General features: G+C 37.6%; 1 protein-coding gene across 1 annotated transcript in view; it reads right to left on the bottom strand.

Annotated features, from left to right (window-relative positions):
• XRCC4 (X-ray repair cross complementing 4) overlaps window positions 1-26386 on the bottom strand; it is a 187350-nt gene extending 160964 nt beyond the window's left edge. The window contains 3 exon segments of the mRNA XM_026866720.1: window positions 8443-8592; window positions 25708-25727; window positions 25771-26386. Of these exon segments, the coding sequence (XP_026722521.1) occupies window positions 8443-8581 (139 nt within the window). The 5' untranslated portion in view covers window positions 8582-8592; window positions 25708-25727; window positions 25771-26386.
• Window positions 26387-26422: the final 36 nt, after the last annotated feature.

Below are 26422 nucleotides of genomic sequence, written 5' to 3'. Positions count from 1 at the left end.
CCATTCCTTTGAAAACAAAGAATGGTTGACTAAGGTACAGAACAGGCCAATAAAAAGGTACTGTCATTAAGAATAATTATAACCTTCCCTGTCTGCTTCTGATCATTTATTTCTTCCTAAATCTTCTTTTGGTTAACCTTCAAACTGAAATGGCAAATTACCAAGACTCATCATCTTTCACTAGCAGTAGCAAGGAGGAGTTCTTGATTTTACCACCTGGGCCTCTGCTTATTTACCTTTTTATTTTATTCTACATACTGTTTCTTCGGTACTTTTAGACATCAAATATTAATCAGAACAATGATCTCAATGAGGGGTGCAGAGCTTCTTTCACAGACTCTAAGGAGAGGATGTATATAATGTAACGTAGGCTTTAATGTCTAGCCTATCAATACAGTATTTTAGATGGTTTACTTGATTAACAGATGTGTTACCTCTTCTTCTGCATAGCCTTCTGAGGAAGACTGCTCTAGATTGTCATTTGTGCAAGATTTAAGCCTTGCCGGGATGAGAGAGCACATTGCCGTTGCCCCTCCCCAACCTGTGCCGGTCGGGCTGGAAGTTAGACACAGACCCCAGCTAAAATAACAAGAAATTTAATAAAACAGAGTGATAGAACAATCTGAACAACAACAGTATCAATGGTAACAACAATAAACAGCAATAATAGTGAACAAGACAAACGATATACAGAGAAATACTGCTAGCTGGTTTACGGAAAGCAAAGTTCCCTCCCGAGACTGCCAAAGAGCAAGGAAAAGGTTCCGCCCCTGGACCTGATGCCAGCATGGTATGAATAACCCGGCTGGAGATCCCTTCCCCCTCTCTCTCTGCTGGGGAAAACTTTATCCTGGCTGAACCAGGACATCATTTACCCCTGATTGCTCTTAGATCTTTCTAGCAACTGCTTTGCATTTGAGAAAGCAAGATAAGCAAAAGAACATTAGTTTGTGACAGCCTGAAAAAAAACAACAGTGAACAAATCCAAAACAAAAAAGCAAATTAAAACATATACAGTAAACCCCCAAAAGCCCAACCAAAAAAAACCAACCTCAAAACACATCTTTCACAGAACTGTGACTTAAAGTATGCCACTTAAGACCCCTATTAATAACTATATTTATTCTCTATACAAATACCTTTGAATATAGTTTCTTATTGAGACATAAGCCTCCAAATGTACTGCAATCATACCGAAATAGAACAGCATTTCATTCAAACATGAGCCTGTTCAAATTGCCTCATTTTTCTCCAATCTTCTTCTTGACACCCTAGCTAACCTCGTATTGCAAAGGAGGCAGTGCATATCAAATCAATCCATCATATAAAAATAAAGCAAAGAGGTAAATGTATAATTATTTGCTAAGAACAGTTATATCCTCACACACTTCAGGATTTCTGGATTAATTCTGCACGTTTGGTAATTTTAGCTTATTTTCAGACTCAGTGTGGTTGAGTTTGGAAGAGAACTCTGGAGATTGTCTAGTTCAACTAGATCAAAGAAGGGTCAACTACAAAGGTTGCTCAGGACTACGTTTTGAATGGAGTTTGAATATCCCAAAGGCCTGAGGCTCCCCATCCACTCCAGGCAATCTGTTCTGGTCACCCCTATGGTAAAAAAAAGTTTCTTCCTCTGTTTACATGGAAGTCCTTGTATTTCAGTTTGTGTCCACTGCTTCTTGTCCTTTCACTGACATCACTGAGAAGAACCTGCTACAGACCCTGTTACATCTCATTTACTCCCTCTCATCAGGTATTAATAAATACACATTGACAAAAACTCCTTGAGCTCTCTCTCCTCCAGGCTGCACAGACCCAGCTCTCTCAACTTCTTCTAGCATGACAGATGCTCAAGTCCTTCAGTTGTATGCACAGACTCAAATCTGTATGTTCATGTCTTTCTCTTACTGCAGAGCCAGAACAGGACACCGCAACATGGGTCTCACCAGAGCTGAGCAGAAGGGAAGGATCACCTCCCTTGATCTGCTGGAAACAGTCTTCCTAGTTTAGCCCAGGAAACTGTTGGCTGTCTTTGCCACAAGGCCACGTTACTGGCCCGTGTTCAACTTCTTGTCCACCAGGACTCCAAGATCCTTTTCAAAAGGCACCTGTTTCCAGCCAGTCACTCAAGGCACCAGTAGAGTCTGGGGGCTTCTTCCTCCCCAGGTATATAGTTTTGCTTTTCCCTCTGTGAATTTAATGAGATTCCTGTCAGCCTATTTCTCCAGCCTGTCCAGGTCCCTCTGAATGGCAACCCAATCCTCTTATCAACCCTTCCCCCAGTTTTGCATCACCCATAAACTTGCGGAGGATGCACTGTGTCATCATCCAAGTGATTAATGAAGATGTACAGTACCAGACCCATTATGACCCCTGTGTTACAGGGCCACTAGCTGGCCTCCAGCTTGACTTCATGCTACTACTCTTTGAAATCTGTTTCAACTGGTAAAGCTCAATCTATTTCACTGTTCATTTGTCTAGTCCATACTTCACCAGTCTGTCGTGAGGATGATAGAGGATGCAGTGCTGAAACCCTTGCTAGCTAACGCCAAAATAAACAGCATCCACTGCCCTTCCCCTACTCAATAAGCTAGTAATTTCAGAGGTTATCGGGTGGGTTAGGCATGATTTCCTCTTTGTAAATCCATCCTGACCACTCACCATCTTGTCCCTAGTATTTATTTAAATTGTTTCCATGATTATTCCTCCAACAGCCTCTGGATGGCCAGTTACCCAAATCCATCACCTTACTCATCCCAAAGTTAGGAGACAGTTCTTTCAGTACTTAAAGCTATCCCCTGATGGCTATTACCTTGCAAAAATAACCAAGAGTGGCCTCACAATGAGATGGGCCAGATCCCTCAGTATTCAGTCTCATCCAATCAGGTCCCATGGAGCACCCAGTTTCTCAAGATACTCTCTAACCTCATGCTCCTCCAAGGGTAAATCTCCTTTGCTCCTGACTTTCCCACTGATCTAAGGGACTTGAGATTTCTAAAGGCAAATCTTAACCAATAAAGATCAAGGCAAAGAAGGCACTGAGTAGTACCTCAGCTTTTCCTACGTCCTTTGTCACCAGTCCCCCTGCCCCACTCTGCAGCAGGCCCACAGTTTTCCTTATCTTCCGTCTAGTACCAATTAGCCTGCAGAAGTCCTAGTTGCCCTTCACATCCCTTGCCAGATGCCGTTCCAGGTGGGGTCTAGCTTTCCTAACCCCCCCCCTACATATCTCTGTGCCTCTCTCTGGACACCTTCCCCTACCTTCCACCTCTCGCTTCCTTTTCACACCTGAGTTTAGCCAGGAGCTCCTTGTTCATCCATGCAGGCCTACTGCCACCTTTGCTTGATTTCCTGTTCCAGTGAGATGAACTATTTTTGAGCCTGGAAGAGGTAACACCTGAAAAATCAACCACCTCTCCTGGACCTCTCTTCTCTCCAGAGCTGTATCCTATGGGATTCTTTTAAAGAGACCCTGGAAGAGGTCAATGTCTGCTCTCTTGAAATCTAGGGTTATTATCTTGCTTTTTATTATCCTCCTGTTCCTTCCTCGCACAATCCTGAACTCCACCACTCAATAGTCACTGCAACCAAAGGCTGTCCCCACTTTTAACTTACCCAACCAGCTCTTCCTTCTTCGTAAGTATTAGCTTTTGTAGTCCTACTCTCTACATATCTCACAATGTGGAAAACATGTAGATTTTACTGATCATAGACTTAATTGGAAGGGGTTTTATTCGGGTTTTTTGTTGGGTTCAATGTTTTTTTTTCTTTTTTAATGACAGGTCACAATAATCAGTTAGGTCATCTATTTACAAATAAATCAAATATTTTTGCACACAAAAAAGGAAATACTACCTTGAGAATCAATGTGATTATCATGTGTCTGCAGAAATCTGATGAGGCAGGTCAGTCGCTAACACCCCACTCTATTACTCTGTTTATAAGACACAGGTGAACAGCTAGGTGAAAAAGACACAGGTGGCAAGAGAGAGCATGCTACTGTCAGCACTTCAAGGAAACAAACAGTTGACCCAAGGAGAAAATACCCCATTTTGTGGAAAATGTCAGCCTGCAGATATATTCAGTTAAAAGCATCAGAAATGGGTCAAAATCACATTAGTTATCCCCTAGCACCAGGCATTTTTTTCCTAGGCAGATTCAAAAGCTAGAAAGCAAAGGGATGTAAGGGAACTGAACTGCTTTGGAGTTACGATAAAAGGAAAAAAAAAGAAAAGAGAATGGAAGTAGACTCAGTAAATATGAGCAAGTCAGTCTTTGCCACACTAAGATGTGAAATACCAGTATGAAGTCTGTGACAAAGATACCCATATTCTCCTTAAGAGACAACACTTAAAAATGATTATTCTCTGCACCACTGTTCTTTTGAAGATACAAGATGAAACCTGTCAACTCACACTAGCCTAACACAAAGTAAATGGACAAGGCACAACACATAGATTTTATCACATGTGACAACGCAACATTCACCAGATGTCACAAATTGCAGAAATGTCATTATAGCTTAACAAGAATATAGGAGTGCTGTGGAGGATGCATTAGAATAAAACAGAAATAAAATAATAATCAGTATTCCTAGACTGGAGAAGATGCTTCTATCCTTACATTTTAAGTTGCACTATCTATATTGCAGAGAAGGGAAAAAAAAAAAATGGATGGGCTTAGTAAAAAGAGGCCAGGGAGAGGTATGGCATATTATAACTGTATGTCCCTACAGATCCCCCCTGTAAACTCAAGATGTGTGGTCTTCGTAAAAGTGCATCTCCCAAAATGGAAACTGTATTCTGCTGTCCATTAGACATAATAGACAATAGTACATGAATGTTTTTTCTACTGATGAGCTTTAGGTCACTGAAATACTCTTGAGACACCTAATAATCTAAAGATTCAAACATTTATATTCTAGTATCATCATTTAAAGAACATGTTACACTTGTCAAATTTATTTCTACAACCCAACAAGACAAATTTAAAACAAAGCAAAAGTAAGCAGTAATCCTCTTCACTAAATTGAGGTTAAAAAGTCTTGACAGAAGGGAACACAGGGCACAGAGAGAAATGGATAAAGGTGTAACATTTTTTTCACTGCATGGACATCACAACCATCTTTTCTGTAATACGTAAAACCCTTTCCTAATACATTAAGAGAAAGAGGTTAAGACAGAGGGCCACTTATAAAGCCAGCTAGTACTTGTCCTAAAAACAGGACTTTTGAGTGCAAATCATACTATTTAGATGCAACACAGTATCACTGCCTCCTCCCCTATAAACCAGACACATCTGCAGCTATCACACAGGGACATGAACAAGAGCAAAGCCAGCATGCAGCACTGCAAACATGAAAAGACAGACCTAGAAGCAAGCACCTGCTAAGTCGAAGTCAGTTGGGCATTAATCCCCCTGCATTAACTGACAGCTATGAATTTCAGAACAGGGCTTGCTACTGTCACAGACAGTGCTGCAAAGCTGAAGGATGTAAACTTAAAACAGCCACTGCCACGTACTATTGGTTCTTCCCTACCTCTTCATAAGACAACTGTTCAACCCTCAGTGCCAACAATATAACTGAACAAATCAAATCATCTTAGATGAGCTAGTAAAAGTATTTTCCAAGATTTTAAAAAATTATTTTAAGCATGAAATGGATGTTAATCAGAAAGGCTCAAGACTTTGACAATTGCCAACTGCATCTTGGGTTTTTTTTAAACTGAAAGCAGCATTTTTAATTTTCATATAAAGAATAATACAGTGGAACTACTGTTAGGAAAAAAGCTCAGTCTACAAGTCTGTGAACAATCGGGGCTACAGTGCTGGTCAACACTCATCTTGCAGAGCTAACAATCAACTACAAATAGCAAGAATTGAGTCAGAAAGAAAGGCAAGAAATTTACCATCAAAACATTTCTATTTTATTACAAGCTACAGCCACCAATCATTTCCTCATTAGCTAGCTTATTTCTTATTCAGGACACTGACAGAGTTGAGAAAGAAAAGGCCACTAGTATGCCAGCAATCCCTGTAAGTCCACTAAAACAGTACTGACAGAAAAGTGAAATCCCCTGCAGTATGAGACAAAGACAGGCAGAAAAAAAGTAAGTTGGAAATACTTGTAAAAATAAATGTTTGTCTAGAACAATGATTTCAACACTGAGAAAAATTAGATAAACTTTTAATGAAAACTAAAAAAACAAAGATACTAACATACTGTGATACAGCACTGGATTTTTTCTCCTGTGGTGCCTGCATATTCTGCATGTTCCTTTGTCTTATAAAACTGGCAGGACTGATCAATTGTTAGAGAAACACAAAATGTATAAATCCATATAACTCTAGTTCTTTTACCCAATACCAAGTGAATATATTAGATCATATTGCATATTGTGGGTGTGTAATACCCACACACACAATTTACTTTTTCCCCCCTCCACTCTTTAAATAGGACTGCTAACACTTTTCATCATCACATTAAATATACAAAAACCATAAAAGACAACTCCATCAGCAACTCTCATTCACTTCCTGGTAGGTCTTGCCAAGCAAAATAATCCACAGCATGAGAAACCCAAAAGGGATTTCCCATAGTAAGAATTTTCTGACCAATGCTTTCCTTTCTCCCAGGTTTTGAATCTAAGCACTCTTAACTGTGAAGTAGTAACACAGAAAAATTGATTAAAACAAACACTGAATATATGAAAACTCAGATCTATGCCATAAGAAACTCTCATGCATGAGAACTTCAACTCCTAATGAAATTATTCAACAGACTATACAAATTCAATAGGAATTTCTTAGAAACTGCTCAGATTCATGCAGAAGAAATAGAAGCACTCTTCTTTGGATGAGTACCCAGTGCTCATGCTAAACTGTTGTGGGTTTCTTTCCTTCCTTTTAATAGAGTGAGGTCATTTTGCTTTCACTGGTCCTCTGTCTTGGGAAATGATCATCCAGCCATTCTGCCAGATGCAGGAAGTTAACAAAATGAGAACTGTGTTTATGTACTTTTTCTATACTCTTCCAATTATAGTAACATAGCTTTACTTAGAAAAATAACAGACTCGAAGAATAAGCTTTTTTGTAAATTTTAATTGGGGGATTTTAAAGTTACATAAGAACAACAAGAAAAGCTTTTAAACAGAAAAATTAGCATGCTCAATTAGTTAAATATTTATCAATGTTAACATCCTCTTTGCTATTTTGAAAATCACAGAACAGTTTGGGTTGGAAAGGACCTTAAAGACCATCCAGTCCCACCCCCCTGCCCTGGGCAGGGCCACCTTCCACTAGCCCAGGCTGCCCAAAGCCCCGTCCAGCCTGGCCTTGAACCCTTCCAGGGAGGGGGCAGCCACAGCTTCTCTGGGAAACCTGTGCCACTGTCTCACCACCCTCACAGGGAAGATTTTCTTCCTTTTATCTAATCTAAATCTACCCTCTGTCACTTTAAAACTGTTACCCCTCATCCTATCACAAAATTTATAGTTTGACTATCCAATTGTCAGATCAAGACAGAAAAGCCTTTCATACCAGACTATAGGGAACCAGCATTGGAACATGTGTATTTGTCTTGTGCGTGCACTCCTAATCAATAGTGTGTTTGAAATGTTAAAAAGAATATGGAAAAACAGATTTAATACTTATCTAGAAATATTTTAAATTGGTCTTATTTCCTAGGTCTGAAAGAAAAAAAGGTAAAAATTGTACTCAAGCTGATGAAAAATTAAGCTTTTTATACACAAGAACTATATATATATACACACACATATATAGTATATGTTTTTGCCTACAATATGCCATAAAATATGTAATTTTCTTCCTTAGAAATATTTTTGCCACAAAGGCTTTTGATGAAGTATTTGACACATTTCTAAAGGAACACATAAATCTTTCTTATTTCTACTTTCTTATTGGGTGTGAATGAGAAAAGCATACACGCTTAAGAGACCCATCCTCTTATTCAGGTTACTGAACCCACAAGCTATTTTTTTCCTTCTGACAACTTATGCCCAAGAAAAATATTTCTTGTCCCTTCTCCTTTCCAGAAATTCACCTGAGTACCAATACAGCTGTCTTTAATGATTAGGATTTTATGACACCATTTAAAAAACATCTTCAATTAAATGCAACTTGCACAATACACTTGTTTGAGAATCTGGAGAAGACATATAAGTGTTACGCTAAAGAAAAAACAAAATATTGCATATCCATATGCGAAATAAATTAGTATTAGGTTTGACACACAATCTTTCCAGATCTGAAAGATCTCCAAACATGTCCCAGAATCATGAACCCCACCTCCTGCATCACTGGGGAGGTGTAATGCTTATAAAAAGCTTTTGATGCAAGTAGCAGGTCACAGTTCAGAAAGTATTTAAAGACAATAATAAATAAAAGTAATAACTGAAAACATTATTTTTTCCTTTGCATTACCTGTTCCAGTCCATGCACACTGACCATCAGTGAGTATTAAACCAAAGCCAGTGCCCAAATCTTTTTCCCATGATATTTGTAGAAAGTATGTTGCTTCTGGATCAGAAACTGGATGAATTCTGTTCAAAGTCTTCTCCATTTTCCAGACACCTGTTTAGGAAGTAAGATAATCTTGTTATAACCAATGGCTTATTTTCCAGAGGTGCAAAGCAGTTTTACATAACTAACTTCAAAACATAAATAAGTGAAACTTAAGCATACTTAAACTTTTATTTTACTTTCCTCCGCAATTCAGTTTTTCAAAGAACCAATGAGATTTCCAAACAGGAACCTGGGTTACAGTAAGTAAGGTTTAAAAGAACAGTGACAACAGTCAAATATATTTTAACAGTTCCAAATAAGAAATTAAGGGCAAAAAGCTGGGGAACAGAAGATGACAATACACAAGCACTTCCTCCTGGTTAGGTTTTTAATTTACTGTCTACTATCACCCAACATAGAGCACATGGAATATAATTCAAAACAATCAATATTCATCTGGAAGACCATTATGTGAAAGCTAATAAGGTTCACTGCAAAGCAGAGGTTGTAGTGGATGCCAACAATCAAAGAAATTATTTAAAAAACTGGATGCTGTGGAGAACAAAATTTATGATCATACAGTAAATTTTTTGCTCAATATCAAAGCAATTTGGTAACATGTACTTGACATAAATCCTTTCAAATAATCCCATGTATTTATACATAGTCTAATCTGACAATAATGAATGCTCATGGTACTCCTGAACTTGAAAAATTGCATTTGGTAATTTTCTCCATAGAATAATGAAGAAACAGCCAATTCTGAAGTCAATACTGATAATACAGTATTTTCACTGAGAATGCTTCCTATTGTCCAGTGCCCAAAGGCTTTGTTTTCGGGTGTTCAGATGTTTTGGGCTTTTAAATTTCCTTTTTTAAAAGTGAATGAAAAAGGGCTACATGTTCATTCACATTAAAAATAACGTGTTGATAAAAGCCGGAAAAAGTCCAGTGATCCTTGGACAAGTTAAGTGTTTAAAGCTCTGTCAAGCTTTCCACCTCAAGTATAGCAATAAGTACTCATGATCATGCTCAGTTCAGGTCCTGGGGGGACTCTATTCATTAAGAGGTAGTAGAGGAAAGCTCATTCTTTACTCAGAGAAATTGAGAGTCAAATATAGATACAGAGTTAACTACCATTGGCGTCCCAAAAGGTTGGCATTTTCAGGTTAGGAGGAACAGTTTTAACTGCAGTTGACTTAATTTTGTCAGACCTTTGCTCAAATCTGCACCCAACAACATTTGAAAAATGCCTTTCCCTTGTCCAAGCAAATGCACAGCATTCAAAAGCAGCAAAATATATGACTTATTTTTCAAGAATAAAACTGCTAGACAACAGCAGCATTGTCAATACTAGAAATATTTAGTATAGATATTAATAAGCTTAATGAAATGAATACATTAAGTACTTCTGATGGCAAATAAAGCCACAATACAGATCACCTTGTACTAACAAATAGAATTTCTAAACAATAAAAGGAACACCACATAAAGTGTCTACTACAAATTCTGGGCTGAACTTTGGCTAAAACATGTCCCTAGGCACTTCCAGTATTTCTGACTAGCTATTACATTTTCATCATCAAATGCTCAAAGCCCTAACTTTATTTTTCCATCTGAAAGCTTAAGCACTTATGAGCACCATAACGTTTCCTTATTTAGATTTTTTTTTCCCCAAATAGTTTAGGGTTCAAAAGCTATGGTAAGAATAGAGAGATAAATCTTGTACATGCACCTAAGCATCATAAATTCTCACCAACAACATCAAGAGATATGTCTTTACTATTTACATCCATAAAGCACCACTGTTTATACTATTACAGGTATCATACTTTGAGTTTCTATTCACAGAAAATGTGCCAGAAACTAAAAAGTTAGTAAAAAGCAATACTGAAAAATTAGTTTTGAGTCAAATAAGTCAAAAAAAATGTCTTCTATTTCCATCACCAAGCAACTGGCCATTTCTGAAAATCTACAGTATGTCTATGCACCTGTAAACAACAGCAGAAAATTAAATATTTGGGGCCTAGAGGCCTGGGACAAGACCTTTGCAAGTAGCGATTATAGAACTCAAGCCATTTTAAAGATTTGTAATGCACTAGTTGCCTGGACATGGGTCAATAAAGAGCACAGAACAGGAAGCACAAATAACATGCGTAGCATGTTTAAGCTCACAAACATGTATTCTCCTTTGTCCAAGAGATTCCCTTTTGCTTTTTCGCTTGTTCTGGAAAAATACAGAGTCTGTTATGAAATATTTTCATAAAATAACCTCTTTGAAAGACAATGTTTTTAAAAATATTTTAATTATTCTCTTTTATTTAAAGACTGCAAAACAGTTGCATGCAACCCAAGCAGACAGCATACAAGGTAGTGATGCATATATATATATATATTTTTTTTTTTTTATTTTATTTTTTTTTTTCAATAGGGAGTTTTTGCTTGTTGCATTTGATTCTAATCACAAAGCAGAGCAGCATTCAGTGAAAACCACCTGCACCAGAGGCTTTCTTTTTAATGTAGACTGTTAATAACAAAAGGCAAAGCAAGAGAGATGAATTTTTTATTTATATTGAAATACAGAGAATGAAGTGTCTGTCCCCAGTCAGAAAAAGATATGCCAAGAGCCACGCAGAAAAGGAAATTTATTTATTTACTTAAAGGTGCACTAACAAGGTCTCTAAGGCCTGAGATGAAATTTATCTGATAATACTGGGCTTCCCATGCATCTATCTTCACACATTAGTATTTCACTCAAGTGATGTTGAGCAGCAAAAAAATGAAGATTCTGTTTAGACATCATTCTTAAAAGTTCTGTGGCCAGCGTAAGGGATGGGTCTGTTAGCAGAACCAATAAAACTTCCATACCATTCGTACATCCGTGGTAAAACATGACATCAATAAAAACAAACAGATATAAACAAAATACAACACAGAAGAATGTTCAGTATTTCATAATAAAACGCAAAAAACATTTGTCAAGCTTTAACACATTTTATAGTGCATCTTTGAACAAAGAATTTTACAAGAGAGCAAATATTAAAACACCTTTTTTCCCAGCTTTTATGTCCTGCATTGTGCTCACTGACCTTTTGAGAGCAGTATTAGCTATAACAGATGTTTAGAAATTGTCTCACAAAGCAGAGCTCAGCCTTGCTTGAGATCTCCAAGCACTCAACTGTTCCAATCCATCAGCAAAAGCTTGAGGATTCTTGGCTGTACATAATGGCTTCAAGAGGAACAAACCTTCTTCACGAAAATTAGTCCGACATACACAGCATATACAAACATCACTAAAAAAAAAAAAAAAAAAAAAAAAAACTGCTTTCTTAAAACCTGTTTGTAAAGAAAAAAAAAAGAAAAAAAAAAACAAACCTTTTTTCCACACACCTCCCAACAATACAAGTCTTCCACAGTTTAGTGTAGTACTGAGTAAATAGATAAACCCCACACAGCTACAGCATAAGTACAGCAAAAAATAACAGCTATATTAACTAGCAACTACTAATGAAAGTAAAAAATACAGAAAGTAAATCAGAGCATATTTCTTATTAATTTACTATAAGTTGAGTGCATGTATCTCATCCATTCTAAAGGCAAAACTTAATAACCTTTGTATACCAATATAGTTCCAAAATAAGATTATCAGTGGCAGGAAGTTGGACATCCTACTTGAACACCTGAAGTTAGCTGTATGTTCACAGGATTCACAAGTAACTTTGTTCAACATCTTTAAAAGATGTATCACCCTCTCCTTCAAGAACTGCAGTAAACTAAAACACTCTCCTTATTACTAACCGAATTACTGCCTGCTTACTATATTCTGTCACCACCCCGTCAGCTTTCAATATGCCCAGCATACATCACTCCTCGCAGAGCAAGTACTGCTGTGTAAAAGGTGATCATGTTCCTACCAGACTCTCCGTCCTTGAGCTTTTGTTTCTGGGGAAAATGCTGCGCACTGCCAAAGTCTGAGGGGCACACAAAGAGCAGATTTGCCGAAGTAGATTCTCCAGATCCCCTTCCCCAAATTCACAGTTAAACACACACACCACCTTATAAACATTTCAATTCAGCTACCAATGCATGTTCTCTCCAGGAAGGCAGATCAATAACACACCTCCAAGAAATTTGATTGAATCTACGCTTTAGTCATTTTCACAGGACAAGATGTCATATATATACAAATTGCAGACTTTCCATAGCATCAAGGGGGCAACAAGTTAGGCTCCCCATTGCCTCTGCTAACATCATTACCTCCCAAACACTAAATGTGGATTCTAAAAGTGAAAAAAATTATGTACGTTTCAACCTAATATGTAAATAATGCTTTAAAAGACCAATTATTCAACGGGATAATTCCTTGTCATAACCATCACAAAAGCAAAGTTCCAGCCAACAGTCCTGCATGTGCTTGTCAAAGAAGCTACCTTTATACATTCAAAAAAGTCCCACTAGAAATATTATTAGTAAATTTTTAAACGAATGCCAAACCATTTCTCTGTTGTGGCTATTGTCTCAAATAATCCATTAACACTACGCCTACAACTAAAGCATAAACAGTCGCAGCTATTTTAAGTACTCTGGGCCAGACACTCAGCCAGAACAAAACAACTGCAGATGTACTGACAAAGGGGTCTGAAAAATACTTGTCAACTTGAGACCTGAACTTCCACAGAACTGGTCACACAAGCTTATAGAAGCTGGTACAGCTTTTTAAGATTTTCTAACATCCCCATCCCCAAATCATAATTTCATTATGAAAGACCACCAAAAATTCAAAGGATGAGGGAGACTCAAAACTTTAAGAGTTAGTTTCACTTTCACATCTTCAGGTGGAAAGGTAGGGACACTGGTAAGAACATTAGTAATGCTCAAAATGGTTAAAACAGCCTGAATTTTGGCACTCATTATTTAACAGTCCAGCCGCTACTGAAGCTTATTAAAATATAAATCATTGCATAAACCCAGAGTATTTCATACCTATCCAACAAACTAAATTACTGATATCAGACCCTCACCACTGCAGTCTAAAAACCACCTCTGAGCCTATTAGACCTTGGAGTACCTTGGAGTGCAGTTCAATATTCAGCAACATTGTCTCTGCACGCTCCTCCCAATCACTGTCTCAATATATTATGAGAGCAGTCAGTACTTTCTTCCTCCTTTAATTATGATAAAGAAAAGATGCAGAGAAACTGATTGATTAGGGCCATAAGAAAGCCAGTGTTTTTCTCTCTATGGGCACAGGAGGTCACACCACATACCAGCACCTCATCACGTTAGAGCCAAGGATATGAGACAAGCTTGCAGGTGGGAACAGTTGAGTCCCACCCCAAAATTGTGAATCAGAGGCTTTATTGAGGCCTTGGAACAGCTGAGGATTGAGCTGTTTATCTTTAGCACTTTGTCCCTTTGGTCTTTGGCTTCCATGATCTTTATTAGGCAATGTTTCTTTCTAAGGAGAAATCAGCTGTTGGCTGGTGTGCAATTGACTGGAGTCTACTCTCTGAACAAACAGTGTACACAGTTGCTTCTGAATAAACAAGACACTTTTAAAATTGGTTTACAAAGAATTTTATATGTTGTTTTGGATAGCACTACACATAGACCAAAAGCCAAATCTTTTTAGGCTGCTCCAACACAGCATCATTGATAATATTTTGAACTTCAGCATTTATTTTTTTCCATGCAGACTAATGACTTTTTTTCAAATGGCTTCAGCTGCAGATGTTCTAAACTTCAGCAGCTATACATGGAAGGCTACTTACAGATCAGAAAGAGCTACTATGTCTTTCTAATAGAGCAATTAAGTTAAGTGCTTTCTTGCTGAGAAAAATAGGGAGCTATCTGCTATCTGCAGTGAGTTCAGAAGAGAAGACCAGAACATACAGCACACTGCTATTAAAGTCTATAATTTGATCCCTTCTCTCATTGGCTTGACCACAACATACACTAAAAATCAGCATGTAATAATCAGAATAAAGCGCATCGTTGACATATAATCAGGTACTATTCAGGACACGCTATACATATGTATAAGTGAACTATCGGAGATTTAAACCAGTCAAAAAGCCCACATATAGCTTTTAAAGATTAAAACTATCTATTACCACATTTTATCACAGAAGGAAATAAGATAATGTCTATATTTATGAACATTTCTAGAGATAGATTTCATACAAATTGATATTCTCTCATGTTAATTTAAAATTCTATTAACTCCAATACTTCAAGAGGAAGAGCATTAAAATATCCAACAAAAACTTCATCTAAGACTCTGTTAACCTAAAAACTACTACTGACCTAATAAGGACTTCCTCTTTTTTCTTTTCCTTTTGCATGAACATGACTGCGGCAACAAACATGAAGAAAACAATACAGCATCCTTCCTGTCACATCTCACAATAAGCCCCCCATTCCCTTGGCTACAATATTTGTTTGACACTGAAGAAACTGTTCAGTAATAATCTTCAGCTGTTAACTTAAAGATACATCTGAAGACCAAAGAAGATAAGAATTTTGAAAGAGCTTTGTTTCCTAATGAAAGTTAAAGGGCTAACACATTTTTATATTACATGCAACCTAAACTGTATCTAGTTGTTCTTTTGTTTAACTTTGTTCCATAATAAAAGAAGGATCACAATTGTGTCAACAATGAAACTTTGTGTCACAGATAATGGAAACGAATAAAAAATTGGCATTGGATATGAAGAAATGACTGAATGACTCTGTAACTTTGTGCAGACGGGTGAATGGCCCATTTTAAAAATTCAGTCCTGTATCACAACATTCGATCACGAGACTGCCTTTAAGACAGCTGCAATTAGTATTTGGTCCTCGTGGGCCGAACTGCAGAAGCAAGGCTCACATGGCTCACATTCGCACTGCTTTGCTTCCCACTGTTTTGTGGTAGCCACAGAAGGATTGGAAACACGCACATAAGTTTAGTGCAATTGTCCAAAAAACAGCAGTCTTGAGCTTGTCAGATTCCATGGGCCAATAGGATATGCAAGACTTACCACAAAAGATCTGGAATCTACGATAAGAAACAACCCTTGTCAGACTTATTTACTACAGTCACCAGCTGAAAAATGAGGAGAAACAGAAGGAAGCAGACAGTCAACAACCTTTATAGTAGGAATCTTACTAACAAGCTTTGATCTTAATTGTAGCCTGGAGGCAAAGCCCACCCTGGTGTCTTTCATCCTCTTGAAGTCTCAGACCTAACCCACTACCAACTCCAGGCATCCAGGCTTGCCAAGCTTACTTATAAGCATCTATATTAAGAGACAGTTTAAGCTGTAACAATGTTAAAAAAGAAAAAAAGGCCTTCATATATTAAAACAAACACTCAAGGGGGCAATTATACTAGTATATACTAGCAAGTAAGGGAATATCTGGATAGATTTCCAGAAGGGACAAACCTTTCTTTTTCACCTTTTTTCTACAAATTCTTCCCAACACTTAGTTTAGTGTGCACACACTGTCAAATCCTCACTTTCCAATACCTGTATCAGAAAAATCCTAAGGTTTCCATGGATAAATCAGGATACACTAATTTAATGTAATAAACCTGCAAAACATAAAATTAAGTCATACAACTAAAATATTTCCTGATGAAAAAGTTAGGTTTAGTACTGACATTACTGAAACTGTGTCTATAACTGAGCAAGGATCAAAGATGACCACCAAACCTGCCTCAACTGGGCAGATCTGGGATGCAAAAATCAGCAGGCGTGCATTAGAGACCCAGACTCACTACCTCTGTTGCCTCTGGGAGATGCAAGCCCCAACAAATATTTTATAACTCTGCTTTGGCAGTAGGTCAGCCTGGATTTCCAAAGCCCCACCAAAGCCAATGGTGGCACAGAGCCACACCTTTTCTGCCTTCCCTTGGAAACTGCAACCTTAGACTATTCATTTGAAAAGATAATTCACTTTCTCAAAAAAAAACCACACACACAAAAAAAGTCTAAATACATATCGATTGCACCATAATCTCTCTGAAAAGACAGCACTAAAATAATTCTATGTTTTGCAGATAAAAAACAGAAAAAGGAAACAAATCTGTACAGTTCTGCCAGAGGCAAATTTTGAGCCGGTCATATGCAATCAGTAAGAACCAAGATTCAGGAATTCCTAGTATCTCCAGTTTTCAGTAATTTAGTATGGGAAAACTGAGGAATTAAAAAAAAAAAAAAAACGCCCATCCAAAACTACTCTGATACATATGTCTTTTTGATGTATATTTGGATAACATAGTAGTCTGGTTGAGGTATCATCTGTTTTCCAAAACACTGCCTTCTTTAGGATTAAGTATTATCAGGATATTCAACACAAAACAAATGTGTCCTACAGATTTCCTTTGTTTTCTATTTTTTCAGTTCCCATATAGGCCTGTTGCAATCCCAGTCAGTTTAACATATTTCTGTAAATGTTTGACTTATCATCACTGAGCAATAGATTCCACTAAACAGTCTGCCTTTTATTTTAAAATTTGAAGTAAAGTCAAATAAATTCAGTACTATTGAATCCACAATAGCTCCACAGGCAAGAGTAAGAAATCTGAAACAAGGATAAATGAAACAAAGAAATCAGTGTCAGTTAGATATGGATAGATGTAATCCTATATGTAAGATTTATGAAGAGCTTTGAAAAATTGAGCTCAGTAACCTGGAAAAACAAGTTTCACCAAATCTATCTGCCTCAGTGGGACAAGAGCAGGTATAAATATGAAGGCTTACATATCTTCCTCTCCTCCCACCTCTACACCCAAGACTTTTCAAAGAGATGGATTATTTTAATTTCACGTCCCTGTCAAATTAATAATAAAAAATAGGCCTAGACACCAAACTGCTTTATCTTGCTAAACAGTTTCCTAAGGCATTTTCTTTGAAGAAAATTCCTGCATTACCCTGTCTTCACGTAACAAAAGTTTCATTATGTTTTTCTTTCTGTTTGCTATTTATCTGCTGGAAAAGGCAACACTGATCTCACAGAAAACAAAGAGCTTACACTACTTTAATTTATTAATTTAAACACTGTAATTAATTTTGTTTCATCTGGTCCCCACAGAAGAATAATTCACAAGACATTTTCAGTGAACTGGGATATTCACTTTCAATGCACTTAAATTTCAATTTTGCAGCTCTTTATTTGGGTGTGTTTACCACTTTGCATTGAAAATTAATTACTTTGATGGATTAGGCTGAGCAATCAGAATTTGAAGATAAGGCAAAGAGACATCCATCCATATTCATCCATGCTGAACATCGATTTCATCTGTTTCCACAGGTGAGCACAAATTCAATTTTAGTTCTTTAATCTGCTTTGAATGCCAAGCCATGAGAGTCAACATACCCAGTAACATGACAGGTACACACACGTAGGATTATATGATGCCTGCGCCCCATGGTATAGTACCTACAAATGATGCAAGAAACCCACAGAAAAACGAGGCACCAGTTCAGCTTAGACTCTGTGATAATGCACATTGAACAAACCAAAACCAAACCAGAAGGAGCAGCTCCAGCTCATATCCAAGAACAACTGATGTGCCAGTATTTTAGCAAAGCAAGGGCCCAGTGCACAAATCCCACAGCCTCACCAAGTTCTGAAAAAGCAAGCAGCTTTAGTATTAAAAAAAAAAAAAAACACAAAAAACAACCCAAACAACAACAAAAAAAACCAGTTAAAATAAATAAGGACACAGTTCTACTAAACAGATAGCAACTGACTCTACCCTCCAAGCCACAGACCCTACCCTGACTCTACACCCTGAGCAATCACTTATCTATTAGCTTGTGCTCAATCAGCACTACATATATAAAACACATTTAGAAAGGAAAGAGGACATAAAGAGCTTCGCAAGAGTCACTTGTACTTCTTACATCTTAAATTCTACACATAAAAATACAAAGTTTTTCAAGACATATCAGCTCACTGCTTTTCTAAGTAGTTTTCCTGACTCTATTGTGGTGATTTTTTTTTCTTACTATGGGCTAGGCAAAAAAAAACCCACACAAAAAACAACAACACACAAAACACTACTCTCAAAAATTAAACCCTTACCCAAGATACTTGATGCCAAGCAGGGGGTCTACTTAAGGAAGCCAGCTTTTCAATATTAGTTTTCTCTCACAACTACTAAAGAATGCTAACTTGCACTGGAGTGAAAAGAAATTTGCAGACTAATATGAGGACACAGCAGGGGCATACTAGTGGAAAAACGCCATTGGGACCTGAACTGAGAGGGTAATTAGGTACTCATTTGGAAAATACAGCACAGAAGTGCTTTGATACTACAGCAGTTAGACACAGTTTTGAGATCTTAAATTCTAAATTATTACAAGGCAAATACGTGGAGCATTAGTGTGGAGGTCTCAAAAGTGTTAAGACTGTAAGCACCTGCTTTCCCAGATAAGTTAAATGAGTTCTTCTGACATTAAAAAAATGGGGGTGGGGGGAGTAGAAGCAGAAATCAAAACAAAACAAAGGGAAAAATATTTTTAAAGTAATTCTCAGTTAAGCTTAGGCTTCACTGCATGTTGGGTCATGCTTCACCTTTATGTTGCTGGGCTTTCTGGTTCCCAGCTGTAGAAGCCAAACCAACCACTACTGCACATCACTAACTGAAATAAAACAGCAAACAAATACAATGAAACAACACAGGTACATGAGCATAAAAAATGACAACAAAACAAAACAAAAACAACACCTTTGTGCAGACAAGTCAATTCCCCACAGCTCCAACAAAGTTTCAGTAGAATCTTAGATACAGTATTTTCCTCCTTTTCAGTGTTACAAGTACTCTTACTTTTTTGCATCATCAAGGACCAAAATTACAACAAAAACCTTACAGGAACATATTACTAAAATATTCCTCCTCTACTTCATTATTTAAAGAAGAGGAAAAAAAAACCTAGTTCTAGGATGGTCAAGGTTAATAGAACAAATCCCTAGAACTAACAAGGTTAAAGAAAGATTATAAAATATAACACACAGTTTTCATCTATACATTGCCTGACCAAGGCAGAGGGAAAAAAAAAAAAAAAAATCACCTTCTCTCTAACATTGCCTTCAGGAAATTATGAAATCCAAGTCAAGTAGGTCTATTACCAAGACACACACAAGAATGCTTCAGCTAGTTCCTTGTCTCTTATCTCCAAAAATAATTATGCTCTATGACAGCAATGCCTGGCTTCCACTTAAATTAACATTTCTGCCCAATCTCCATTATGCCTATGGCCACTGTGTGCTGTACTCTGTAAATTAATGTTAAGTTTCACAGCTGGAGAAATTTAATATAAGCCCACACAATACAGTTTGCTGCCTCCAACTACTGTCTAAGCTTCCCTCATTGGCTCAGTCAACACAAATGTCTCCTCAGGTTTTTGTGAAGTTTTCACCATAAGCTTGACACAGCTGACAGCATTTGGAAAGCCCCATGCTCCCTCTTTCCTGTCCAGCTACTGTGCTGAAAAGGGTGGCCTCTAAGATCCTTTTGTAGACCTGTAAACAAACAATCCCTTTCATAATCATCTGAATCATTTTAAAAAAAAAACCAAAAAAACAAATGCAGCCTGTGATGGGATATATAGCCTCAGTCTTCCTCTAATTGCATTAATTTTTCCATCCCAAGATAGCAAGCAATTTGGCTGATGTCTAGGTCAAGAATACAAAAGTTCTCAGTCTCTGCACTCTTAAAATCACATAAGATCAGTCTCCCTTTTTTACTATTTATTTTACAATCTCTGCTTATTTATCTGCTCTGTTGAAGGACACCCCTTCCCACAAAACTCACTTAAAAGCTTGAAAAGCAAGTCACAGAAATATTCCAACAGTTTTCCAAACTTTGGAAATTTGGACTATTTAATCAAATAATTTATTTGTGAAATCACCAGTATGCCTCAGAAGACAGTAACACCAGAGGCCCTGCTTAGGCACACACGAAAGTTTTTACAACCTGGAACTTCTCCTTTAAGATAAGTTCTTTATGTTGATCAGATTTGACTGTGACTGATTAGCAAACAGCAATTTGTTTAGTTACTCTCTTCTAAATTTCTCCTTGCCTTGTGACAACATGATGCCATATATAATCCAGTAAATCTTTTATATCTTCACATATCCTGGACAGCAGTCCTTATTATTACATTATCTGATACTGAATTCCACTAATAATCTTAAAATTCACAGGAGCCTTTTGCTACCCTTTCTTTTTTTCATCTCATGTATAGAGACAAAGGAGGTGAACACTAAAACCCACAAAGACATCCTGATTACAATCTGTAGGAGGTGAAGGCCACTGTTTCTTAACCCAGGAAAGGGACACAGCTCAAGTCAGGAGAGGGACCAGGTATGGAACTAGAACAAACCCTTCTTTTGGTCCAAAAATTTTCATTTCATGAACCACGGTATTTTACGATAGCTTTCTAAATTTGATTATTTGTTACTTTGTGAAGTTAGTCCAGATCATAACTAAAATCTGTATGCACGGTATTTCACATGTTCCTCACAATAGCAGCAAGTACGACACACTTTTTGCCAAATATAACTGAAGAAATCACAGCTGTATCCTATTAACCTTGAAGACATAAATAATGGTTTGAAACCTTGAAAATCTCACCCTAAACTCCTGGAGATTCCGCCTACTCTTCAAGGATGTGTAGTGCTTTTTCAGTTGGAGCTCCTGAGCTCTAACATGGCCCCTCAAAAACATTCTCCACCTACTGCTAAACCCCAGGCGACAAGAGGTAAGGATTAAAATTTCTCATCTTCAAGTGGCACTGAAAGATAACAAGGACATCAGAAATAGGCATTGAGACAAAACAGCAAGTGACCCTGTAAGGTTCACTGCACATTATTAATCATGTATACATGTAATACAGTGAAGCCAATATGCAGCATAATAAACCATTTTAAATTATCTCATCCATACTGAAATTGAAGTTTATTGGGCAAAACAGACCACTGTAAGCTATCCAGCATTCCTGCAAACCTGCTGGCAACACAAGACATGATGTCTTGTGTTGCCAAAATGATGACAATCCCAGCAGCACTGGGATTGTGTATGTCAGAAGAGGGCTAAGGTCACCTGTGTTATGTACAGCGTAACTATTTCTACAGCAAGGCCATGACACCATTTTTTCTTTTTTTACACCAAGCTACAGTGCCTTGCTAAAGTTGTGCAGTAACCCTGGCATCAGCCCATCAGTTGTACATGACTTTAGCTTATCTTTTTTTTCTTTTTAAATAATACTTAATAGAAAAACTTTGGTTTGCAAGTTACAAGTAATGCCTTAGATGTATTGGGTTTAGTCCAGATAAATGCTTGAAATCAATGGATTCAAATGCTGAGGCAATTTTGAAAATCCTTTATATACCTTTGTGTTTAAAATTTGTGTTTGTTTTTAAAATCTAACTCGCCTGGTTTAGTTCTTATGTACTTCACCAACAGATACATTAGAACCATCCTGTAGATCCAGTATGCTGCTATTCTGCTCATTTCACTATCAATGTCAAAATAAACCTGAAGTGCCCTGTAATGCCACAGCTTTATGTAGCAAATCATTCTAAACACTCCGTATATATGCTCAACATTTTTGATCGTTAATATAATAGGCAAGTGATTTCTCTCTGCAATCTGGACAATGTAGCCATCATCCTGCGATCCAACAAATAAAGGCAGTCCAGAGTATAAACTCAGTATCTGTGTATTCCACTTAAAGTATAGTATAATAGCTGGCATATTCACTCCTTCAGGACTCTAATCAACTCTATAAAACAGCCTACACAATTCACGGAGTTCTATATTTCTGACAGAGGACTGCAATTCATATGAACCTGTTGTGGAAAGCAGAAATTTTAAGGTATAGGAATTCCCATTGTTATGCAAACATGATTGTATGTACCTGACACTAATTTTGTATAAAATGTATGGTTACAATACTGGGTTAAAGTCCTCCTCCCGAACACCTCTGATGTGAGGACTTAGTATTAATTCTTGCTTGGAATAGCTGCAACCTCCAAGTGTTTTACAGCTATTGTGGTTTATCCCACTACAGTGAATACAGTGTTCACGTTTGCTAGGTAACAGAGAGAGGGAGGAAACAGGAAGAAAGAGGAGCCAAACCTAAATGTAGACAGCTTTCTTGCAGAACAGTATTAGCAAACAAAATGCCATGTTCTAATACCACTGACAGCATGCAGAACACTACCTACTCATTGCGTTTACCTGAATAATGCATATTCCTCATGTTCTGCCACCTCCTTATTCCAGTGGGAGAGCTAAATTAATTTGTAGCTGTAGCAACTATGCAAATAAGTTTTTATGCATTCATGCTTGCAGTGGAAGATACTAGGAACAACAGAAGTGGATATGACATAAAAGCCAAAGAGCATTATTACGTTTTGCCAATCATTCAGACTAGTATATCTCAAAAAAACCCCTACTGCATTTATATCTTATTTGCAAAATTTTTTTTTACCATATATATATATATATATATACACATGCACATTTCTTATGCACAAAAACATTTCTATACAGATGTACCTGTTATGTCGGTCACCCACCTGTGATATTTTTAATCTCCTCCAATCCTTCTACTACATATGAAAGCTAAGAGACACAGGCAAAGCTAAATAATTGGCCTCCCATGTGCAATTAATATTGTTTTGTTATAATTCTTCCTGCATTTGAAATCAACCTAGAAGCTTAATCTCTGAAGCCAGCTTTTTTACCTTTCATTGTACACACATTCCTTGGTATGCTCTACTGCTTGAACAGTCAATAGTATGCAATCTCTTCACTGGCAAATCACATTGCTAAAACATTTCTTAATACATACTTACTACGAAGCACAGCCAATACTATTAAGCCTCCTCTAAAAAAAAAAACAAACCCCAAAACAAAAACAAAGCAACACAGAACACCAGTATTCATCATATGGTTTTATTTATCAATTTGAATATTGCTATATAGATCAGTATAATTGTTTAAACTTCCGATTTGAGATTCCAACAGACCAGTGTGCATATTCAGTCAATTCCTCCAGACACTACCAACCAAGCTATCTCAGCCACTTGTAGTTGGTTTTCCATGACAATACACTAATCAGAAGGAAAAAAAAAATATATATAACAGAAACTAGATTACCACCATCTGAAATCTTTTATTTCAGTCAACAGCCTATGTTTATTACAGATACAACCCAAAAGACATTGTCATGTTAGGTACACTGTCTTTTAAATGATGCCACTAAGGCTCTCACAAAATTATGAATGATCGAATGGCATTTTTCCCATAAGAGCAAAACATGCAGCTGAAAGCATTTTAATATAGCATGTAATCAGTGAAAATTTTTCTTCAAATAGTTGAGACTGTTGGAAACTTCACTTGAAAATTAAATTGCTAGGGTAAACAAAAAGCATTTTTGCAAAAATCTGTAATGGATTTCATATGTGACTTACCAGAAACTTACAAAGTAGATAACAGTATATAAAAATTATTTTATAGGACATGTTTGCAAACAAAACCACTGAACTAGAGAAAGCTAGCTGACCACCTGGAAGCAGGCTTGACTACAGTGTGACCAAGAACTGACAGCTGCAGTCTCCGCTGCAGTTACAGAAATAATATTTCAATTTCAGTAACTAATCCACATTGAGAAACTAAAAGTGAAACCAAAAAGGAAAGCCAAACCAGTTTTCTTTTTCCATCTGAGACACACATAACCAAGTTCAGAAGTATTACTGCCTATAAAATCTAGGATCATGGTAACTATGAGAGTTTGAACTGTTCATGACTTATAATCATAACTTCTTTCACTTTAGAAACCTACCTTAATGTGACATCAAACACTATTATCATCAGGTCATACTAGATTATAAGGCTGTTTTTAGAACTGTCTTTCTGCATTCTAATTGAATTCCAATTTTCATCCAAAACTTCAGCATGTGAATAAAAGAAATTCATCTGCTGAATGTAATTTACGAACAAAAGATAAATAAGAAGTATGAACACGTTAGGCAAAATGACCATGCATCTTGCTGAATACCTACGAATTCAATAGATAAAATCGCAAATTAATGAACCTCCATAGTTATACCACTTATACAATCTGAAGAAAAATAAGAACAAATCTAAAATCAATATGTCTAAAATCCACAGGACAGAAAAGCTAGTTATACAGTAAAACCCAACTTAAATTCTACATCTGCCTATGTTGAAAAACTTTGAATTTAGTGATTATGAATCTGAAACTACAGTTCTACAGACAGTTCAAAACTGTAGTTACCAAAGTCACTACTGCAAATGAAGTTGGTCTTTAGAAGATACTAACAGCATTATGAGTGGGTTGTGTGTGTTTGTTTCAGATTCCTAAAGTACTTCCCTGTAGTAGAATCCTGCCTTGATTCCACTATACAAATATGTCTTATGCACACACTGTCATTACCCTGCAGCCTCCTACAGCAACTTTTAGAATTATGTCAAATTTTACCGCAACTTCTTCCGGTAGGATGAAAAATTCATTTCCCCTCACCAAGGGAAAAAGTAAAACCTGTTCTGTACTCAACAGACAAGCAAAAATAATTTGGCCTTAGTACTGAAAGATACAGAATGACAGAGACCTCAAAACAAAGCCATCATCTTTGAAAGGGTTAATGCTTTCCAAGTTCTGTAAGATAAAGTGTACTTAAAAAAGGAGGAATAGATTGTTCATAGAACTTCAAAACAGGAGCTTGTCGTGATAGCAATACCTAGGCACCTTACTCTAAATACAAAATAATGACGATTAAGTTCTTCCACAGAACTGGTCAGAATGCATATAGCCTTCACTTTACTGATGTCCCTCACAGGATCAAATTATCAAATTATTTTAAAAAAATAATAATCTCCTGGTTTAAAAGACAAGTGCCACATCCTTTTCATTGCTAAGACAAAATGGAAGCCATATGCTTTTTGTAGGCCTTGATGGTAGAGCAGGCACTGTGAAAACCACCTGCCAAACGCAAAAGTCACTACAGATTTTAGTTGCACAGGTTCCTCTTCTATGCAAGTGTAAGAGACCAGCCACATAGTACACTGAGCTCTTTTAATAATTTTGTCTTTAAATTTTTAATGAATTTGTCTTTAGTTGAAGCAAAAGATACTGCGATCACAAGAAGGAAGTATAGTACCTTTACTCAAGCATATTCAACTTAACGTGGGAAGTGCAAGTACTGAAAAGGAAAGATGAAAACCTCTACATGGAGAGAATACAGGACAAGAGTAAAAATAGAGGAAACCAGACCGGAGCAGAAAGACCAGGCTCTGCTCGCTCCGCTCCCTCTCCTCAACGACCTCCGGAAGGGAAGCCAGCCGGGACTTGACTTAAGGAAGAACAAGACCCTGACTTTACAAAAACAAAACAAAACAACCTACTTATTAAAAGATAGCTTCGTTAAGGCGATCTTTATGCTCTCTACGATTCACTAGCAAGAGGCTCGCACCCGCGTCTCCGCCCACGGGGTCCGGAGGGCAGAGCACCCCCCGGGGAAGGGGTCGCCGCCCCCCACGCCGTGCCCAGCGGCCCCCCCTCTCCGACAACCGGCCCGCTCCTGCCCCGAGGGCAAACGGCGGGACACAGGCCCCCAGGCATCACCCGCTGAAAACCAACAGCCCGAATTAAAAAACCACACCACGAAATGAAACCTCAAAACACCCCACTTTTGGCGAACAGGCGAGGGCCGGAAGGCCGCGCTGCCCTGGGCGTAGACCGGCGACACCGTGGCCGTTACGTGCCCAGGGGAGCGGGGCAAGGCCCCACCTCCCGCTCCGAGGGGCCTGCGGCTGACACAGGGCCAGCTAATGGGACGGGGACGGCCCGCTAGCCGCAGCCCCACAGCACCGGTG

The sequence above is a fragment of the Athene cunicularia genome (genome assembly GCF_003259725.1).
Source record: "Athene cunicularia isolate RWA chromosome Z unlocalized genomic scaffold, athCun1 chrZ_part3, whole genome shotgun sequence".
Lineage (NCBI taxonomy): Eukaryota > Metazoa > Chordata > Aves > Strigiformes > Strigidae > Athene > Athene cunicularia.
The sequence above is the reverse complement of the archived record's forward strand: the minus strand, read 5'-3'. Positions and strand labels throughout refer to the sequence as shown.